We start from the raw sequence: 15723 nt of genomic DNA, 5'->3' as shown, positions 1-15723 counted from the left end.
CAGAAAAATTCCTGGGAAGGATAGGCTGGAAATGACTTGGAAAACACCAGCTTTAGAGTCAAAGGTATGTATGAGTTTGAATCTTGGCTTTCTGGTGACCTTGAGCAAGGAATTGGGGGAAGCCTTCCTCGCCGTACAATGAGAAGGAGACTCACCATGCCGGGCCCTTTTAAGGACAAGCTCAGGGCCTGGCAGACACAGGGAAGTGGCAAGTGACAATTCGTCTCCCTCCTCTATTATTAGAACCAGTTTGAAGAAATGATTTATTTTTGTTTGGTTGGGGGTCTATTTTGTTTTAGGAATCCAAAGAATCTGGGCACATATGATTGAAGAAAATCACAAATCATTCAAGTTCATTAGGAGCCAAGTATAGGAAGATTTGAAATGATCATCCCCATTTCCTCTTAACAACTACTGACATCTCATGGGAAATTTAGGAACCAACTTTTTCCACTCCATAAAATCCTATTTATAGAATTTCTTTTGTGTTCATCTTTCTCTGTGGAAAAAGAAGCTTTTTTTTTTTTTTTTTTCTGGAGAGGTTTCTGTAAGGGAAAAGCTAACAAATTGTCAATATTTATTTTAAAAGCCAAGACAAAAACACATATCTAAACACCTGGGGAGGGAAAATAAGACAACTCTTGTTTAAAATGTATGCATTTTTAAAAGCCATAGACACTCCAGGCTCAGAATCAAAAGGGTTATCAGGGAAGGGGAGATTTTCAAGGTCACCAAGGAGTTAATGACAGAGGGGGAAGCGAGGCTCCTTACACTTCTATTCTAGAACATTCAAATGCACCGTGTTGCCTCTCAGAGAATAAAACCCCTTACAGCTACCCATTAGGAAGCATATTAATGTCTCCTTATGATAAAAGGGAGTAGAAGGGGAAAGGGAAAGAGAAAAAGCCATTCTCTAATTCAAAGGGAGACCCAGGATCAGAAGCCCGCAGGGTGACAGTCAGGATTTCAAAGCCGAACAGCCCCGTGTGAGGCGAAGGCTCCAGGTGCAGGGGGCACTGCTACACATCCTAGAAATAAACCCGGTTTGGGCAAATGGTTGAATCCCCCGGCTGCCTTCATCAGAAAATGCAGTCTCTGCAAATTGATGTCAACTTCCGACGTTTGGAAAAATGTCCTTTGTGAATTACATCAGATGCCTCTCCAAATTAGTGATCCCATGGAAGGAGGGTCACAAAAACACATTTCCCTCAAAGAAAGCTGTCAGGTTGAAGAATCAATTAGATAATTTCCATTTCCCAGAGAAAGGGAAGCCTTCCCACCCCAGGAACTATTATTAAGTAAATTTTAGAGAAAAGTTAGAACAGGAGGCGCCAAATACGTGCGAATACGTGCTACTCTTAAGTGCCTCCCGAGGAAATGACATGAAAAGCTGGTTAGACAGACGTAAGTCTAGACAAGAGAACGATGGCTCGTTATTTCTCATTTCTTGGTGAAAAAGAAAAATAGAATATGGCGAGGCTGGCATTAGCATAATTCACTCCGAAAACTGCTGATCTATGCAGCACATTATGAGAGATGGACACTGAAAGTAAATTCAGTCGGACTGTTTATTATTTGCTTCCCGCTCGTTTGCTGCAAGCTGCGTGGAGAGAAAGAGTGGGTAGCGCAGATGAAAGCCAAGTCCAGCCTCTGCCGCTGTGTGGGAGCTATGCAAGGAGCGTCACCTCGCCAAGGAATCCGCCTCTTTGGAAGTGCTCCTGAGAAGGGCCCTGGTTCGATTTAACATATGGCATAGCTACTATTAATTCATAATGAAGCAGAATTTAAACCAAAGGGGGAAAGAAAAGAGAATCGTTGTTAGGGAGAGAAGATGCTTGTGGTTAAGCCTAGCCAGCCAGACGGCACCTACCCGGATAAATCTGAAGGCAGAGACGATCGTCGTTTACCATTAAGTTGCTGCTGGGATTTCTCGGTGCATTTTAAAAGGAAAAAGTCTCTCAGCAGTTTGCAATATTTTGTCCATTTTTTGCTGCATTCGGGGTGGCGACAGACACTAGTTGGTGGGGAGGGAGGCTCGCTGCCGGGGTCCGTCTGTTCTGGTGGCTCGTCCCCACCTGAAGACACCCTTCTCCATTCTCCTGTTCACTGTGGCTCCCACGAATGGCCTTGTCCACAGATTGCAAGTGATTGCTGCAGGACCTAATAGTCTCTACTGTCACACAAACAGGTTTCTTGTGCAAATTTTCTTAATTATGGAGAACAAAGGGAAGGAAAATCAGAAATCCTATCCCAGAGAGACAGATTGGCAGTGATAGTTTCCATATCACCCTGTTTCCTTCCAGAACAGTTTGGTTGGGACTCTGCTTTGCTTTGGACCATTCTCAATTCTGTTTTCTCTATATTGCTGTGTACAAATGTAGCAGCCCTTGTAACACGTCCTCCTTGGCTCTCAGACCGCAAGTCACCTACTGACGGCCTCCATGGGCTGTTATGCTTTAATTGAATCCACAGAGTACTTAAAATTAATTTTTGAATTGTCAACTTTAACCTTTATATATAATTGAGATTTTACATAAAAATCAGTGTGTCCAGCTTCTTTTGAAAAACCTGAAGCTCCAGTGACATTAGGCCTGGCAGATAGTTGCCCTTCCCTTAGAGCCTGTGCCCAGCTCCCCAGTGCTGCCCTCTTGCCCTTCCATAAATACCCCATGCGGGGCAGGCAGCTGAGATTCTCGGGTAAGCTGTTTTTACGTGCCAGTGTCACGCAAGGGAAGCACCTGGCCTGCCCAGTCTCATGGCTCTCCTGGGTCCCTGGGTCTTTCCACAGTGCCTCAAGTGGCCTCATGATTTGTGTCCTTGTTCCTAAGCTGTTTCTCTATGTTCCAGGGCACAAGAATCACAAAGGACAGGGAATATCTACCTCTTTTTCTCTGTAATGGGATAGCAGTATGCAGTTAGAAAAGGTCTATTTTCCTGGCTTCCTATATAACTGGTCGATAAGATGGAAGTGGAAGTCATTGGATATGGCTTCCAGGAAAATTTTAAAGGGGTCTAATTCATCTGGTGGAAACCTTTGCTCTTTCTCCCCTCTTCCTGCCTGGAATTCAATTATGATGACTGGATTTCGAGCAACTATCCTTTGACCATAAGACAACCTGAAGCTGGAAACCCTGAAGCTTAGGATAGATGAACAGAAAGACAGAAAACAAGACATTGATCATATTGTGGAGTCATTAACCCACCCTGGGTTCATTGCAAAACTTCCTGTTACATGAGAGAAAATTACTCTATTTAAGCAATTTGTAGATGGGTCTCTTTTACTGTAAATCAAATGCATTTCCTAAATGAGTCGGAGGGCATTATGTTAAGTTAACGTTTTTAGGGCAAATAGTTACATGCGCCTATTGACTTTGGAAAATTCCCACTGCCTAATGGAAATAACAATCCTAAGTCTCCCATTTAACATTAGCAGCTTCCATGAAAGAGGCATTGGGCCGGGTGCTTTCTATATATTACATCCCAACCTCGAAGCAACAGCACAGGGAGGGAATAATCATCCCCATTTTGCAAATGTGGAACTGAGTCTCAGAGAAAAGAAGGGATTTGCCCAAAGTCACACAGCTGTTAAGTAACATGCTCAGTCCAGACAATCTGAACCCAAATCCAGGGTTCTTTGACTTTCCTTTCCTCAACATCAGCTGCCTCCCAGATGAACACAAAGTCCTTCTCAAAATCACACTGCAAATGCGGCTTCATGTTGACTAAGATGGCAAAGATTCCTGCCAATACCTGTGTTTACCATCCCATGAAGAATATCAGACAGGGCTAGTTAGAATCCATGAACTTTATTTGGAGAAAACCTTTGGCAAAAAAAATGGTTTCTGATTCAAGGCGTCTAATTATTTGCTTTAGAAAATAAAACTGTGAAGTGTGACTTTGAAGTACAAGGTAGAACTATTAAAATCAACCACAAGAGAAAACACTACACTGAGGGTCCACAGAGACCTTTTTAGAGGTGCACATGCTATAATTAGTGGCCAAAGAGCAATTTCCTGTTGAAGCCATTGCCTGTATACGGGACAGATCCAGGGCCATGTGTTCGGTACACACTTAATGGGAACCTACTTTGCGCCTGACTGTGTGGGGCTGTGTGTGTGTGTGTGTGTGTGTGTGTGTGTGTGTGTGTTTACACAAATATACATAAAATTTCATGGAATCCTTTGAACATTGTAGGAAGAAACTAACCTTTATTGCTCACTTACCACACACTACGTGGTTCTGTGCACTCTTAACTAATGTCACTTACACAGGCAATCTAGGGTATAGGTGGCTTCCTCCCCATTTTACAGGAAAAACAGGAGAAAGTCTTGGGAGGTTCAGGGATAGTCATGAACCCACCCTAGGGTTACACAGCCAGTAAGTACTTCTCTATTGCCCCAAAGTGCCCCACGGGGTAGAGGCAAATTAATGACTAATCTTGGGAAAATGAGAGGCAATTTCTTACTTTGCAGGTTGCAGCAAAAATACTTCTTTGTTATGCTATGTTTTATCTTTAAAATTTATGCAAATTTTGTATTATGCTCTATAATATAACCATGTTATTTTTATACTAGAACAAATGTATTAAATTATTTATTGGCTGAATTATTTAACTTTTCCTTCCTGAAATTGACACTTTGGAAAGATGCACTTTGTTGTTCTGTGTGGCTTCATCAATGCTGAGCCCACAGACATGCACCACTTGGAGAATCCCAGATTAAGATGCACAAGGTCTCTCTGAATCCAAGGAGCAATGATTAATATGGTTTTGGTATGTTCCCTCAGGGGTTCATGTGTGGGATGTGTGGTCCTCTGTGAGGTGGTGTTGAGGTGGCAGGACCTTTTAAAGGTGGAGCCTAATGGGAGGTCCTTAGGTTATTGGGCTGTCATTGGAAGGGATCAAGGTAGCTCTGGTGGGGCACTGAGTCAAGCTCTTGAGAGAGTGAGTTGTTAAAAGATTGAACCTGACCCATGAGTTGCTCTCCAGCTTCCTGTCTGAATTTGATCTTTTCCTCCTGCATGGTCCTCTGCCATAACACCATCTTCCATTAGGCCCTCACCAGAGATAACACCAATGGGATCAACTGATCTTGGACTTTCCACCTTTAAAACTAGCTAAATAAACCTCTTTGCTTTACAAAGTTACCCAGTTTCAGGCATTTTGTTATTGTAATGAAAAACAGATGAATATAGCAGGCAACAATTGTTTATAACCATGAACCTAAGGTTTTTAGTGTTGTCATATAACATTCATTAATTCATTCAAAAAATAAGAGATCACTACATTCCAGGACCAGTACTAGCCAGTAAGTCAATCCAACTTCAGGTGGGGTACTGATCCAGCACCACAGTCTCCCAGGAGAAGTTGGAGAGATTTGACCAGTCAGATGTGGGATTGGACTCCACCCTACCCAAAGCCCAACAGGAGGTTGGTCTCACTCACCTTATGAAGGTACGAAAGCCAGTTGGTCCCAACTTCATTGTCCCCTTGATTCCCAGGAACCGGATAAACAAATTTGCCATCCTGTCTACCAGGCGCAGGTAGTTGAACTGCTTTGCATACTTGGGGAACACCTGCTTGAGGCAAATGGAGGGCAGGTGGGCTTCAGGACTGGAGTCTGGGGCACCAGTCAGCTCACTGTCCAGAGAGTCTTCCTTCCCAGCCAGTGGTTTTTGGAGCTGCTGATACCTGAAGTACACAAGGAATTCATGATATAGCTCTCTCCCCTGCAAGTTCTCCTTTGATTTAGACATACAACAACCTCGGGGGCAGGTATCATCACTATTTTTATTTTACAGACAAGAGAAGTGACCTGCCCAGGCTCACTTAGCTTGTGTATACAAGGATTTGAACCCAGGGCAGAGTGAGGACCCGAGACTTAATGCTGCCTCCATTCTGCCAGCCTTGTTTCCCAATATGGAAAACTTCTTTTACTGTATTCATACTTCAAGAGAATACTCCATTCCGGAGCAGACTGGGTTTGATTTCAAACTCCTACTTATGGGTGGTAATTGAATAATTAAGAAATATAAAAATCTCATTGAGGCCTGGCAAGAAGCCATAGGCACAGTTCAATGAACAATTTGCAAGGATGCATCAGTTACCCAATTCTAGGAATAGGAACAATTACATTTTCTGGCTTAACTGTTTTCTTATTTGGAACTCATACAAAAACCGATCACAGCGTCGTGATTCCTTAGTCTGCATATTTTATTCTGAAATTATTCACATAGTCAAGAAAATTAGGGGCTAATAACTCTCAAATATCCACCTGCAGCTCCAGATGCTCTTCTCACCTCCAGATCCACCGTTTCATTTCCCCTCCCCCCAAATCTGTCCACATCTCCTCGAGTGTCACCACCATCTGCCAGTTACCCAGGCAGGAACAATTAAAGTGGATGCAACTCCTCCTCTTTCTCTGCCCCCGAGGCCAGTTCCACCTCCGTGGGCCTGAAACCAACCCTTGCTCTGCCCTGCTTGGACCTTATCATCTCCCACCTCCCGGCTGGATGGTGGCACCAGGACCCCTACCTCCAGCCCTTCCCATTCCTCACACTGCCTTCCATCCTGGGCCTGAGTCTGCCATGTTTTAAGCATGCCTGGTGGGGCCACTTCCTTGCTAACACTCTCTTGCGTACTCCTGAGTCTAATCATCGTTCCGGCATTCAAGGCCCTTCCTGATCTCTTCTCAGGCCTCCTTGTTCCAGTTCCCTCCTGGCCAGGCACACTATTCCTTTCCAGACTTTGAACTTGTCCCTCCAGTCTTGCTGCCCATTGGCGTGACCAAGGCTGCTTCTTCTGTTTATGAAATGGCCTTATGCCCAATGCTCCCATTCCAAACAAGCAAGCCATCAGTCCCCAGGTCGGGCCATTTGGTGTCTTTGTACCTGGTTTACCCAGCTCTGGCTGCCTGGTACTCTTCTGTCCCACCTTAAAACTCCACCAAGGTGTCTCCTTAACTATGCTGTGACGTCCTTCCCCGCCCTGCTCCCAGCCCTTGGGAGTGCTCCCCACTTCCCCTGACCCACACTGTGATGATTTCTGTGCCTGCTTCTTTTTGTGAGCTGACTGAAGGCCTGAGTCACAACTCATTCAATTCTTATTTCCATAAGACCTGGCACATATTAGGTGCTTGTGGAATGTTTTATTGAATTTGTTGAATTGGGAAAGTTTGTTTTTAATAGCAATGTGAGCCCCAAAGAAAACATCTAAGTTGTGAAGCTTCGTGACCCATGAGCCCTTTTAAATGGGAAAGAAGATCAGTAAAGAAACCTTGCTTGACAGCCCAGCCCAGCTGGTCCTCTCCTCATACCAGTCCGAGAAGCCAGCCTCTGGGAAAGAGATCTCCCTCGTGTGAATAGAAAGTCCCAGAAGTCCTGATCATGGCTGCTTCTAGGCGGTCTTGGTGCTTGTCTCCAAGCAAGAATAGGCAGAGGACAGAACCAGAGTGGCATAAAGGAAACTCCCTTTCAAAGTTCAACAGTGTGGACGGTCTCGGGGAAACAAACGCCCCTCCTAGCGCCCTCCTACACAGAGGAGAGATCCGATTCCCCAGGAGGCTAATGTGCCCACGAATGAGAGATTTTCCTCCAGCAAAAATGATTTTGTCATTGTCACCTTGAACTTCGGACAGTAAATAAAAGTCAGGTGGTTACTTTTTGCATAAAATGAAATGTTTCTCCACTAAGGTTATAGGAAGAAAAATGAGGGGGAAAAAAGTCACTCTCTTACTGTAAACTAGCTCTTAAATTACCGGCTAAGTGGCAGTCACTGACAGGGTAAGCACTCGGGAAGTTTTTGTTTGAGGGAAGGTTTGGAAATGTGCAGCTTGAAAACACTAAGTAACAGTGGAAATGGCTCAGAGGACTCAGTCGTAGACTGTCCCAAATTTGTGATCTCGTTTGTCTTCCTGCAAGTCTGTGAGGTAGACTGTGGCTGTACTCCTGTTCAGATGGGGAAACCGAGGCTCAGAAAGGCGTAGTACCTCTTTACACTGTCTGTATCCGGATTACAAATCAGTTCTTCTGATCTAGCACTCCTTCTATTTGATCACCTCTTTATTCTAAGCCATATCATGATTCACGTGGCAGATTTCAAAACCTTAAATGCTGTTATTTATTTTATATGATAAAGAGCTTTATTTTTCAGATTATAAATGTAATTCATGCTTTTTGTAGACATGTTGAGAAATGCATAAAGGAATCAAAGTCATTTCAAATCCCACAACTCAGAGATTAACACTATCAATGTTTTGGTATCTTATCTATATTTATAGTTAGGATAACATTATGTGTAAGTTAAATCCTTTTTGCAATTACAAGCACCTTCCTTTGGAATTTATATGTTTTCCTGAGCATATTTCTCATGGCCATGCAATATTCTGAATTCAGCCTGGACCAAAATGTAATTAACCATTTGTCCTCCGTTAGTGTTCACATGGACTGTTGTTTGGTTAACGAGTCTAGCCATCTGTCCCGAGTTATGCTCTCTCTCTCCGAAGCATCACACGTTATAGCTTCAAGTAACTTTGGAGATCATTCTGGCCAGTGATATAATTTTGTTGTTGTGTAAAATACAGACAACGTAAGATCCACTGTCTTAACCATTTCAAAACATGCAATTCAATGGCGTGTAGTGCATTCACAATGTTGTGTAACCACCACCACTATCTAGTTCCAGGACATGTCCATAATGATGTCATTTTAGAGAAGAAATTTAACCCCAGGTAGACGTGACATCAGCACCAGTGGGCCATTTAATCAGCCAATGGTCCAGGGTGGTGATCTTAGTATGGGCTGCCATGGTGATGGGGACCCCCCCACCTCTAGGCTGGACAGGTTTTCCCGACAGCATGATAGAGGATGTCCCCTCTGGAGTCCGCCTGTGTCCCATCCTGCCCCCAGAGCTGTGCAGAATGAGTCTGTTTCCGCTTCTGCCCTATAGCGTTTCACCTTTCTTTCAAGGGTTTCTGTGTCTACCAAGGGCTATCAGTCCCCATTCTTCCTGAATCTCAATTAATAACCCCAAGACAAATAGGGCCCTCATGGCCACAGATGTCATGTTCATGGATTTCAAACCACAAATTCAGAGGGAAGTGTTTTTATTCAACTGGAAGAATACACTAAAGACGTAGCTGATATATAAGAGGAAATAAAACAATGAGAAATGGTATCTTTGCTGGAGATAATTGCAATTATCACATTGAGATCCAAGCCATCACAAATACTGAAAATCCTGTTTTTACTTAATAGCATTTTAATGGAAATGTCGGGCTTACGAAATAAAAGTGACTGGGAAAAGAAAATATAAATCAAGCTTACTAGTCCTTTGGGATCATTTTTAAAAAAATTGAATTTGGTATATCCTTGATTCATTAAAATAAGGGAAAGAATCCTGGCATGTTCTATCTATTATCATTTTTCAAATAAAATGAAATTCTTTTTTCATTAAAACTCTTGTGAAAAATCACCTATCTCTATTTTGCCTGGAAAGCTTACTGTTAAAAATTGTCACCATTTATTGGTACCTACTATAGGTCACACATATTGTGCCAAGTTATTTACCTCTATGATCTCACTGACTTCTCACACCTTTTTTTTTTTTTTTTTTTTTTTTTTTAGTGGTTCTGGGGATCGAACTCAGGGCCTTGTGCTTGCAAGGCAAGCACTCTACTGACTGAGCTATCTCCCCAGCCCCTGCACTGACTTCTCATAACAGTCCTATGAGGTAGGTGGAAATGATTTCCATTTTGCAGATTAGGAATCCAAGGCCAAGCGAGGGTAAATATCCGCCCAAACTCACACGACCAGCTGAGGGCTCAGGAGCTGTAGTTGGGACTGTTGGACTCTAGGCCCCATGACTTAGGCCCCGCTATCAGTTTCCTATATCACTCTTATGCTATTGGATTTAAACTGAACCAAGTCTTTCTTCTTATGAATGAACTCTATGCATTCCAAGAAATTAACAAAGTAAGGAGGTAGATATGGATATTGTGAGGTCAAATTCTAGTTTCAGAGGGTTTGCTTGAATTTTCAGAGAAATAATTTCCATCTCCATGTCCTCAATCATATATTTGTGAAAAAATTCCCAAGCACTCCCATATCCCAGGGGTCTCTGGGCAAGGTGGAAAGAGTCCCTATCACTCAGAAGCATGTGACCAGGCAGGAGAAGACAGGCACATACACGGAGATGACGTGGTAGAGCCACAAGCAGGCAGCCAGCTCTTAGTCTTGACTTCTAGGGAAGTGCAGCGTGGCTTGGTTGTGCGACAATGAGAACATGGTAGATTTCGAGGAGAGGAGTGGCAAGATCAGAACTCTGGGAAGATGAATGGATCTGCTGGCAGAGCATTCTGAAGGTGCGGTCACTGAGTCCCCTGCATCAGCTTCTCCTGAGATCTTGCTAGAAATGTAGCTGGAGGACCCCAGCCTGGACCCACTGATGAAGAAACTCTGAGTGGGAACAGGTTGGCCTGCAACCTGTTCCAGCGAGCCCTGCATGTGGCTCCGCTGCAGGCTGAAGTCCAAGAATTGCAGGTCCAGGGGAAAGAGGACATCACCTGACCTGGGGCAGATGCACAGGCACAGAGCCAGGGAACCGACGTGGGAGACACTTCTTACAGAGGTTTGGCGGCCACCACTGGAACACAGGGATAAAGAAGCAGAGTATAGCCTGGCCCATGTTCCTGGCAAACTGTGGATGCGCAAGAAAGTCTGGTGGGCAGCGGTGCCACATGGCCAAGGGATGGAAGCAGGTCCCTTCCCCTGCCACATGGCCAAGATGCATCCCCTCGCCACCAGATTTCAAATGTGCATGTTGGCATCCCTGAAAGAAAATGCTAACCATGCACCAAAGAAGTCCCTTAAATTAGGCCTGCAGCTAATTTAAAGAGTTGGAGGATGAAGTCGCTAAAAATAAACATAAGTACCATGTAGCCAAGCTCTGTCACTTGATAAATCTCTGCCGCGACAGAGGCCCCATTTGCTTGATGGGTGATGCTATGCAATTTAAAGAAAAGGCGACAGACTACAAAACAAGAGGCCTGAGTTACCAAAGCAATGAGGAAAAGGACTTAAAGAAGGAGCACTGTCGGTATTCACATTCCTGAAAGGCCCCAACTGTGCTGCATCTGTTCCCACCTATTCTTCCCGCAATGGCCCCGCCTGCCCCCGACACTCTTCTGGCTTCATTAGAGCACTTTTCCTTAGCCCAGCGTAACGACAGCAGCAACAGAGCCCAATGGTGGCCGTGTGGCTGGCACTTAACTGTGTGCCAGACTCTGCAGCTGAAATCGCACCCTGACACCACCCTCTGGAGGAGGGTTAGTACCATTCCCATTTCACAGATGAGGTCGACAAGGCACAGGAGACAGGCCAGTACCCTGCGGATCTAGGATAGAAACCCAGGCTGGGCGGGGGGCCAGAGGCCTTGTTTCTAACCACCGCGCGATGCAGATTTCACACTCGGGTAGCCCAGGCACTGGGTACCTTGAGGGTTAGGTAGGTTACTTGGACATCTCATTTTGGTCCTGGCCAAATTAGGTATTACAGGTTGAGCATCCCTAATCTAAAATTCAAAAATGAGAAGAAGTGTTCCAACATCTATGACTTTTTGTGTATGGGTGCAAAGCCACAAGGAGAAAATTCCACACCACGCAACAGTATCATGCACAAAACCACCTAAAGTATTGTATACAATTCCCTTCAGGCTATGCGTGTAAGGTATATACCAAACGTGAATGGATTTTGTGTTTAGACTCGGGTCCCATCTCCACATATCTCATTATGCATATGTAAATATTCCAAAATCTGAATAAGGATTTGAAACCCAAAACATGTCTGGTTTGCATAAGGAATATGCAACCTGTGCAAGTGACCCCATTTTACTGATGAGAAAAATTATTTCAGAGAGGTTAACTTACTTTCCAAAGGTCACTCAGCTATGAAATTGGAACCCAGATCTGCTTGAGTTCAGAGTCTTGGTGCTTTCCACTCTATTACCTCAACTTGCCACTTCATGCATCCCGAGTTGCACAATTACAACTTCCCTGAACTCATTTTCTCCTCCCTCACAGTCATGGAGAGAAGGCTCTTACTCTATGGGGTGGTGCAAAGCTGGGAGGAAGAATGGAGGGGTGAACCTATAGCCTATGTCCAGCACCAAGTGGCGGCATCGTTAGGATCAAAAACACAGCCTTTCTATAAAGCACCAAGTTGAACCAGCCAGGGAACCTTGTAAGTGACCTCCCTGTGGCATCCTGGGAGGGTCCTGCACTCCTCTGGATGGGCTTTTCTGTTTTCTGTGCCCAACGAATCAGTCTGTTTTGTTACAGTTAGGGGTTCACAGGAATCACTGACACGGAATATTTGTTGAATGCATATTAGCAAAGGACCCCATGGCAACAGCAGCGGTCTGGGCCTCTGTCCCTGCTCAGGGAGGGATTTCAGGACGGCACGTGGGGTTGCTGCGGGAGCATCTTACCGTGAGGCCAGACCATGAATTAGTGAAGGACAAACACGAGGACGTATTCCAGTGCCCCAGCTCCCAAGACCTGGTGCCATTTCAGAGCTGGAGGGCCTCGAGGGGTCAGGGGGCCCAGCCCTCTCATTTTACGGATGAAGGAGCTGACAGCTCGTTTTACAAAGACCTCCCAATACGCTTCCTTCTGACAGGGCGCTCTCTGCCCCGCGTCTCAGCACAGACCAAGTGTCTTTCCTGCTGTCCCTTTTGCTCACAGTGAGGGACATTCCATACCTGTGGGCCAGGGAGGACAGCAGCTGGGCAACTTCTCCCCACCAGGACCCAGAGGCTCCAGGTGGGCCAGGCCACAGGCTCGGGAGTGGAAAATCAAGGCACGGCTGGAATCCCAGCTCTGCTGCTTGCAAGCTGCGTGACCTCAGGTGAGCCATGTGGCCTCAAAGCTTTTGTTTCCTCTTAAATAAAATGGGAATAATGATCGTACCTAACCTACAGGATTGATGTAAGAATGAACAGAGAAAATGGACACACGGTGCTTCGCGTAGCACCTCATACCTGCCAGCTGCTACCAGCATCTTTATCCCACGGTGTCAACATCTGGATTCATGTCCAGTCACCAGCCTCAGTGGCAGACTGGCATTCACCTCTCGGGGCTACAGGTTCTGGCCCCACCCCACGCGGCTAGACTAGTGGACACCAGATTGTCCCTCTGCCGGTCCAACTGTGCTGGGAGTCGCCCCCCACACTGCCCAGGTCAGCCAGGACCTGCCCTCTTGTCTGAGCCTAGACAGTCCCCTCCACAGGAGCCTCATCTGCTTAGGCCTTGGGGGTAACTAACTAACCACACCTTTAACACTCCCGTCCTCTGTTGAGGATCATTACTGACATCATAAAATCACGCACTGAGATAGATCTTTGGGGCTCCCACGCAGAAACACGTGGACTTGGGAGTTAGGAGGCACGCTGCCATGTTCTCGTCTTATTGTCTTTTTGACTTACTTAGGGAAGAGGAGGCCAAGTCCCTTGCTTGAGGGGAGGCAGCTAGGGAGAGGCAGTGGCAAAGGCCAGCCCAGCCCTCCTGGCCTCCTGCTCCAAGTCCTCAAAGTAAGCAAAGAAAGAAGAGAAAAACGACACCACTGTTGTTGAGCTTAAATGCTGAAATTGCAAATGAAAAGCTTTGGACTCCTCTGGCCATTTGGCAAAAGCAGGGATGCTTTGGGCCCAAGGGGTCTGGAGTCCCTCTGACCCTCCTGAGCAGCAGGCCATTGTCTGTCCTTGGTGATGTGGCTGCTGTCTTGCTTTTCACTGGAACCCAGAAAGATTCTTCAAACCACGAGCCTTTGTTGCCCAGGCACAGGGACAAGGTTCCAGCCTCTGGGGTGCCGGGCTGTGGTGGCTGCCTGCCTCGTCCTCCAAGTTCCACACCTGCCCTCCCTCCGCGAACGTGCTCTCCGAACTTGTCACATAAAGAGCGTGCATCCTTCAAATCTCTCAGGAGTCCGTGTCACTTTCCACGACGCTTCCCACTTCCTTTGGAGCAGAACCAAGAGCTCCTTTGTATACAGCCCTCTCCACCCCATGAGTCTTCATCTCCATCATCATCGTCAAGAAACTGAGATGTTGGTCTACATCCCACACCATGCTAAGCCCACAGGACATGGTGGTTTTTCTTCATAGTTGTTATCACACGCATCTGTAAATGACTGCGGAGTGCCTGTTTCTTTCACTAGATGGAAAGTTCCAGAAGGGCAGGCATCATGATTGCTGGGTTTATGACTATACCCAGAGCCACAACACAGCTTCCTTGTCAAAATATCAGACAAGGAACAGAGTCATCGTTTTAATGAGCTTGCACAACAATCCAAAGAACAAGACACAATTATTCATTGACTTGAATTCACTTACATCTGGGGAGACGGAAGCTCAGAGAGGAGATTCTGGGAGGAGGCTGGGCTTGGACCCAGGTGCCCTGTTTCCGGAGGCCACATTTTTAACCCCTGCACTGCCACGCTCCCTCTACTTCTGCTTGACAGAATAGAATTTTTCTTCTTCCTCCCAGTTGCTGGGAAGGGCCCATCTCTCCTCTGGGAGAACAAAGATTTTCCTAGTGGCAACAGCAAGAGACTCTGACAATTGTAATCAGCGGTTGTATTAGCCTGCTTTACCACCTCCAAAATTAGCAGAAAAGGCCAACTTGAGCTCTCTTTGTATAGCTCTGCTAATGAAGGGATCCTTTTAATTACACACTCAGCACGTCTGCAACACAAAACATCGTAGTGTTTAAACACAGTTCCACACCAAAGTATAGGGCTGTGTCAATGCAGATGATAAGCAGGGAGGGACCCGTGTGTAGAAGTTATTCTCTGCCTAGATTGTAATGTCTTCTTGGCATCCAGTTTCATCCAAACCAGTTCATTTTTTATAGTAATCCTAATTCTCTTTTGTAGGCTGTGTACCCAACGTGTCTATGTAATGATAATTCGTGGGAATAAGAATAATAGTCACCCTGGTTCCACCCCTTGTTAACTGTGTGGTCACGGGGGAAGCTGCCTTATTGCTCAGCCTCGGTTTCCTTTCTGTGAAATGGAGATGGATAATAGAATCCACCTCACAGAGGGGTGTCACGGGATGGTATGAGCAAGGGGTCAGCTTCCTGGCTGGACATAGTGCCTGAGTAAGAAATGGTAGCTGTTACTGTTCATTGGACACATTCATTGAGTGCTCCCTCTGACATCAGGGAGGTAGGGGCAGGTGTAACCCACTGCCTCCAGGAATAATCCACTGTCCCCTCCAGCCCGTAAACTTCTTTTCCTCAAAGAACTTTGGTTCTTAAAAAAAAAAAAAAAGCTAGTTTAAAGAAATATATATCAGCTAATATATTAAGCATGCATATCAGCAACCAGGTCCAGAGAGAAAGTCTAACTTTTTCCTTTATGCCATTTGAATTCCCCTAACATAGAGTCGTTGTCAAAGCCCATTACAGTATTTAATTTCTCTTGTCACTGCACCAGTCCCCGAGCTGGCTTCCCGGCAGCGCGCAGTGGTGTTTCTCACTGAAGTACTAAATGTTTAGTTACTGTGGTTCGTTTTTCAGATGAAGTCTCCCTGATGGCTCTGGATTCCAGAGGGACTGGGTGAGTTCAAGTACAAGGTTAAGGCAGGGTGGCAGAGTGGCAGGAGTTGGAGGGATTATGAATCAAGCTGGCCTGGGTTTCAGTTTTCATACTGTCAGTTACCAGCTGTGT

General features: G+C 45.5%; 1 protein-coding gene across 4 annotated transcripts in view; it reads right to left on the bottom strand.

The window, feature by feature from the left end:
• The window catches only part of Ttll11 (tubulin tyrosine ligase like 11), a 233373-nt gene that overhangs the window by 39761 nt on the left and 177889 nt on the right, over positions 1 to 15723 (bottom strand). For all 4 annotated transcript variants that reach the window (XR_007104937.1, XR_007104938.1, XM_047524512.1 and 1 more), the window contains one exon: positions 5444 to 5689. Coding sequence is in view for 2 of the 4 variants with exons in the window: in XM_047524512.1 (XP_047380468.1) it covers positions 5444 to 5689 (246 nt within the window). In the remaining 2 variants the exon portion in view is untranslated. The remainder of the gene's footprint in view (positions 1 to 5443; positions 5690 to 15723) is intronic.

The sequence above is a fragment of the Sciurus carolinensis genome, chromosome 14 (assembly GCF_902686445.1).
Source record: "Sciurus carolinensis chromosome 14, mSciCar1.2, whole genome shotgun sequence".
In the NCBI taxonomy this organism is placed as follows: domain Eukaryota; kingdom Metazoa; phylum Chordata; class Mammalia; order Rodentia; family Sciuridae; genus Sciurus; species Sciurus carolinensis.
This window is presented reverse-complemented; position numbering and strand designations above follow the sequence as displayed.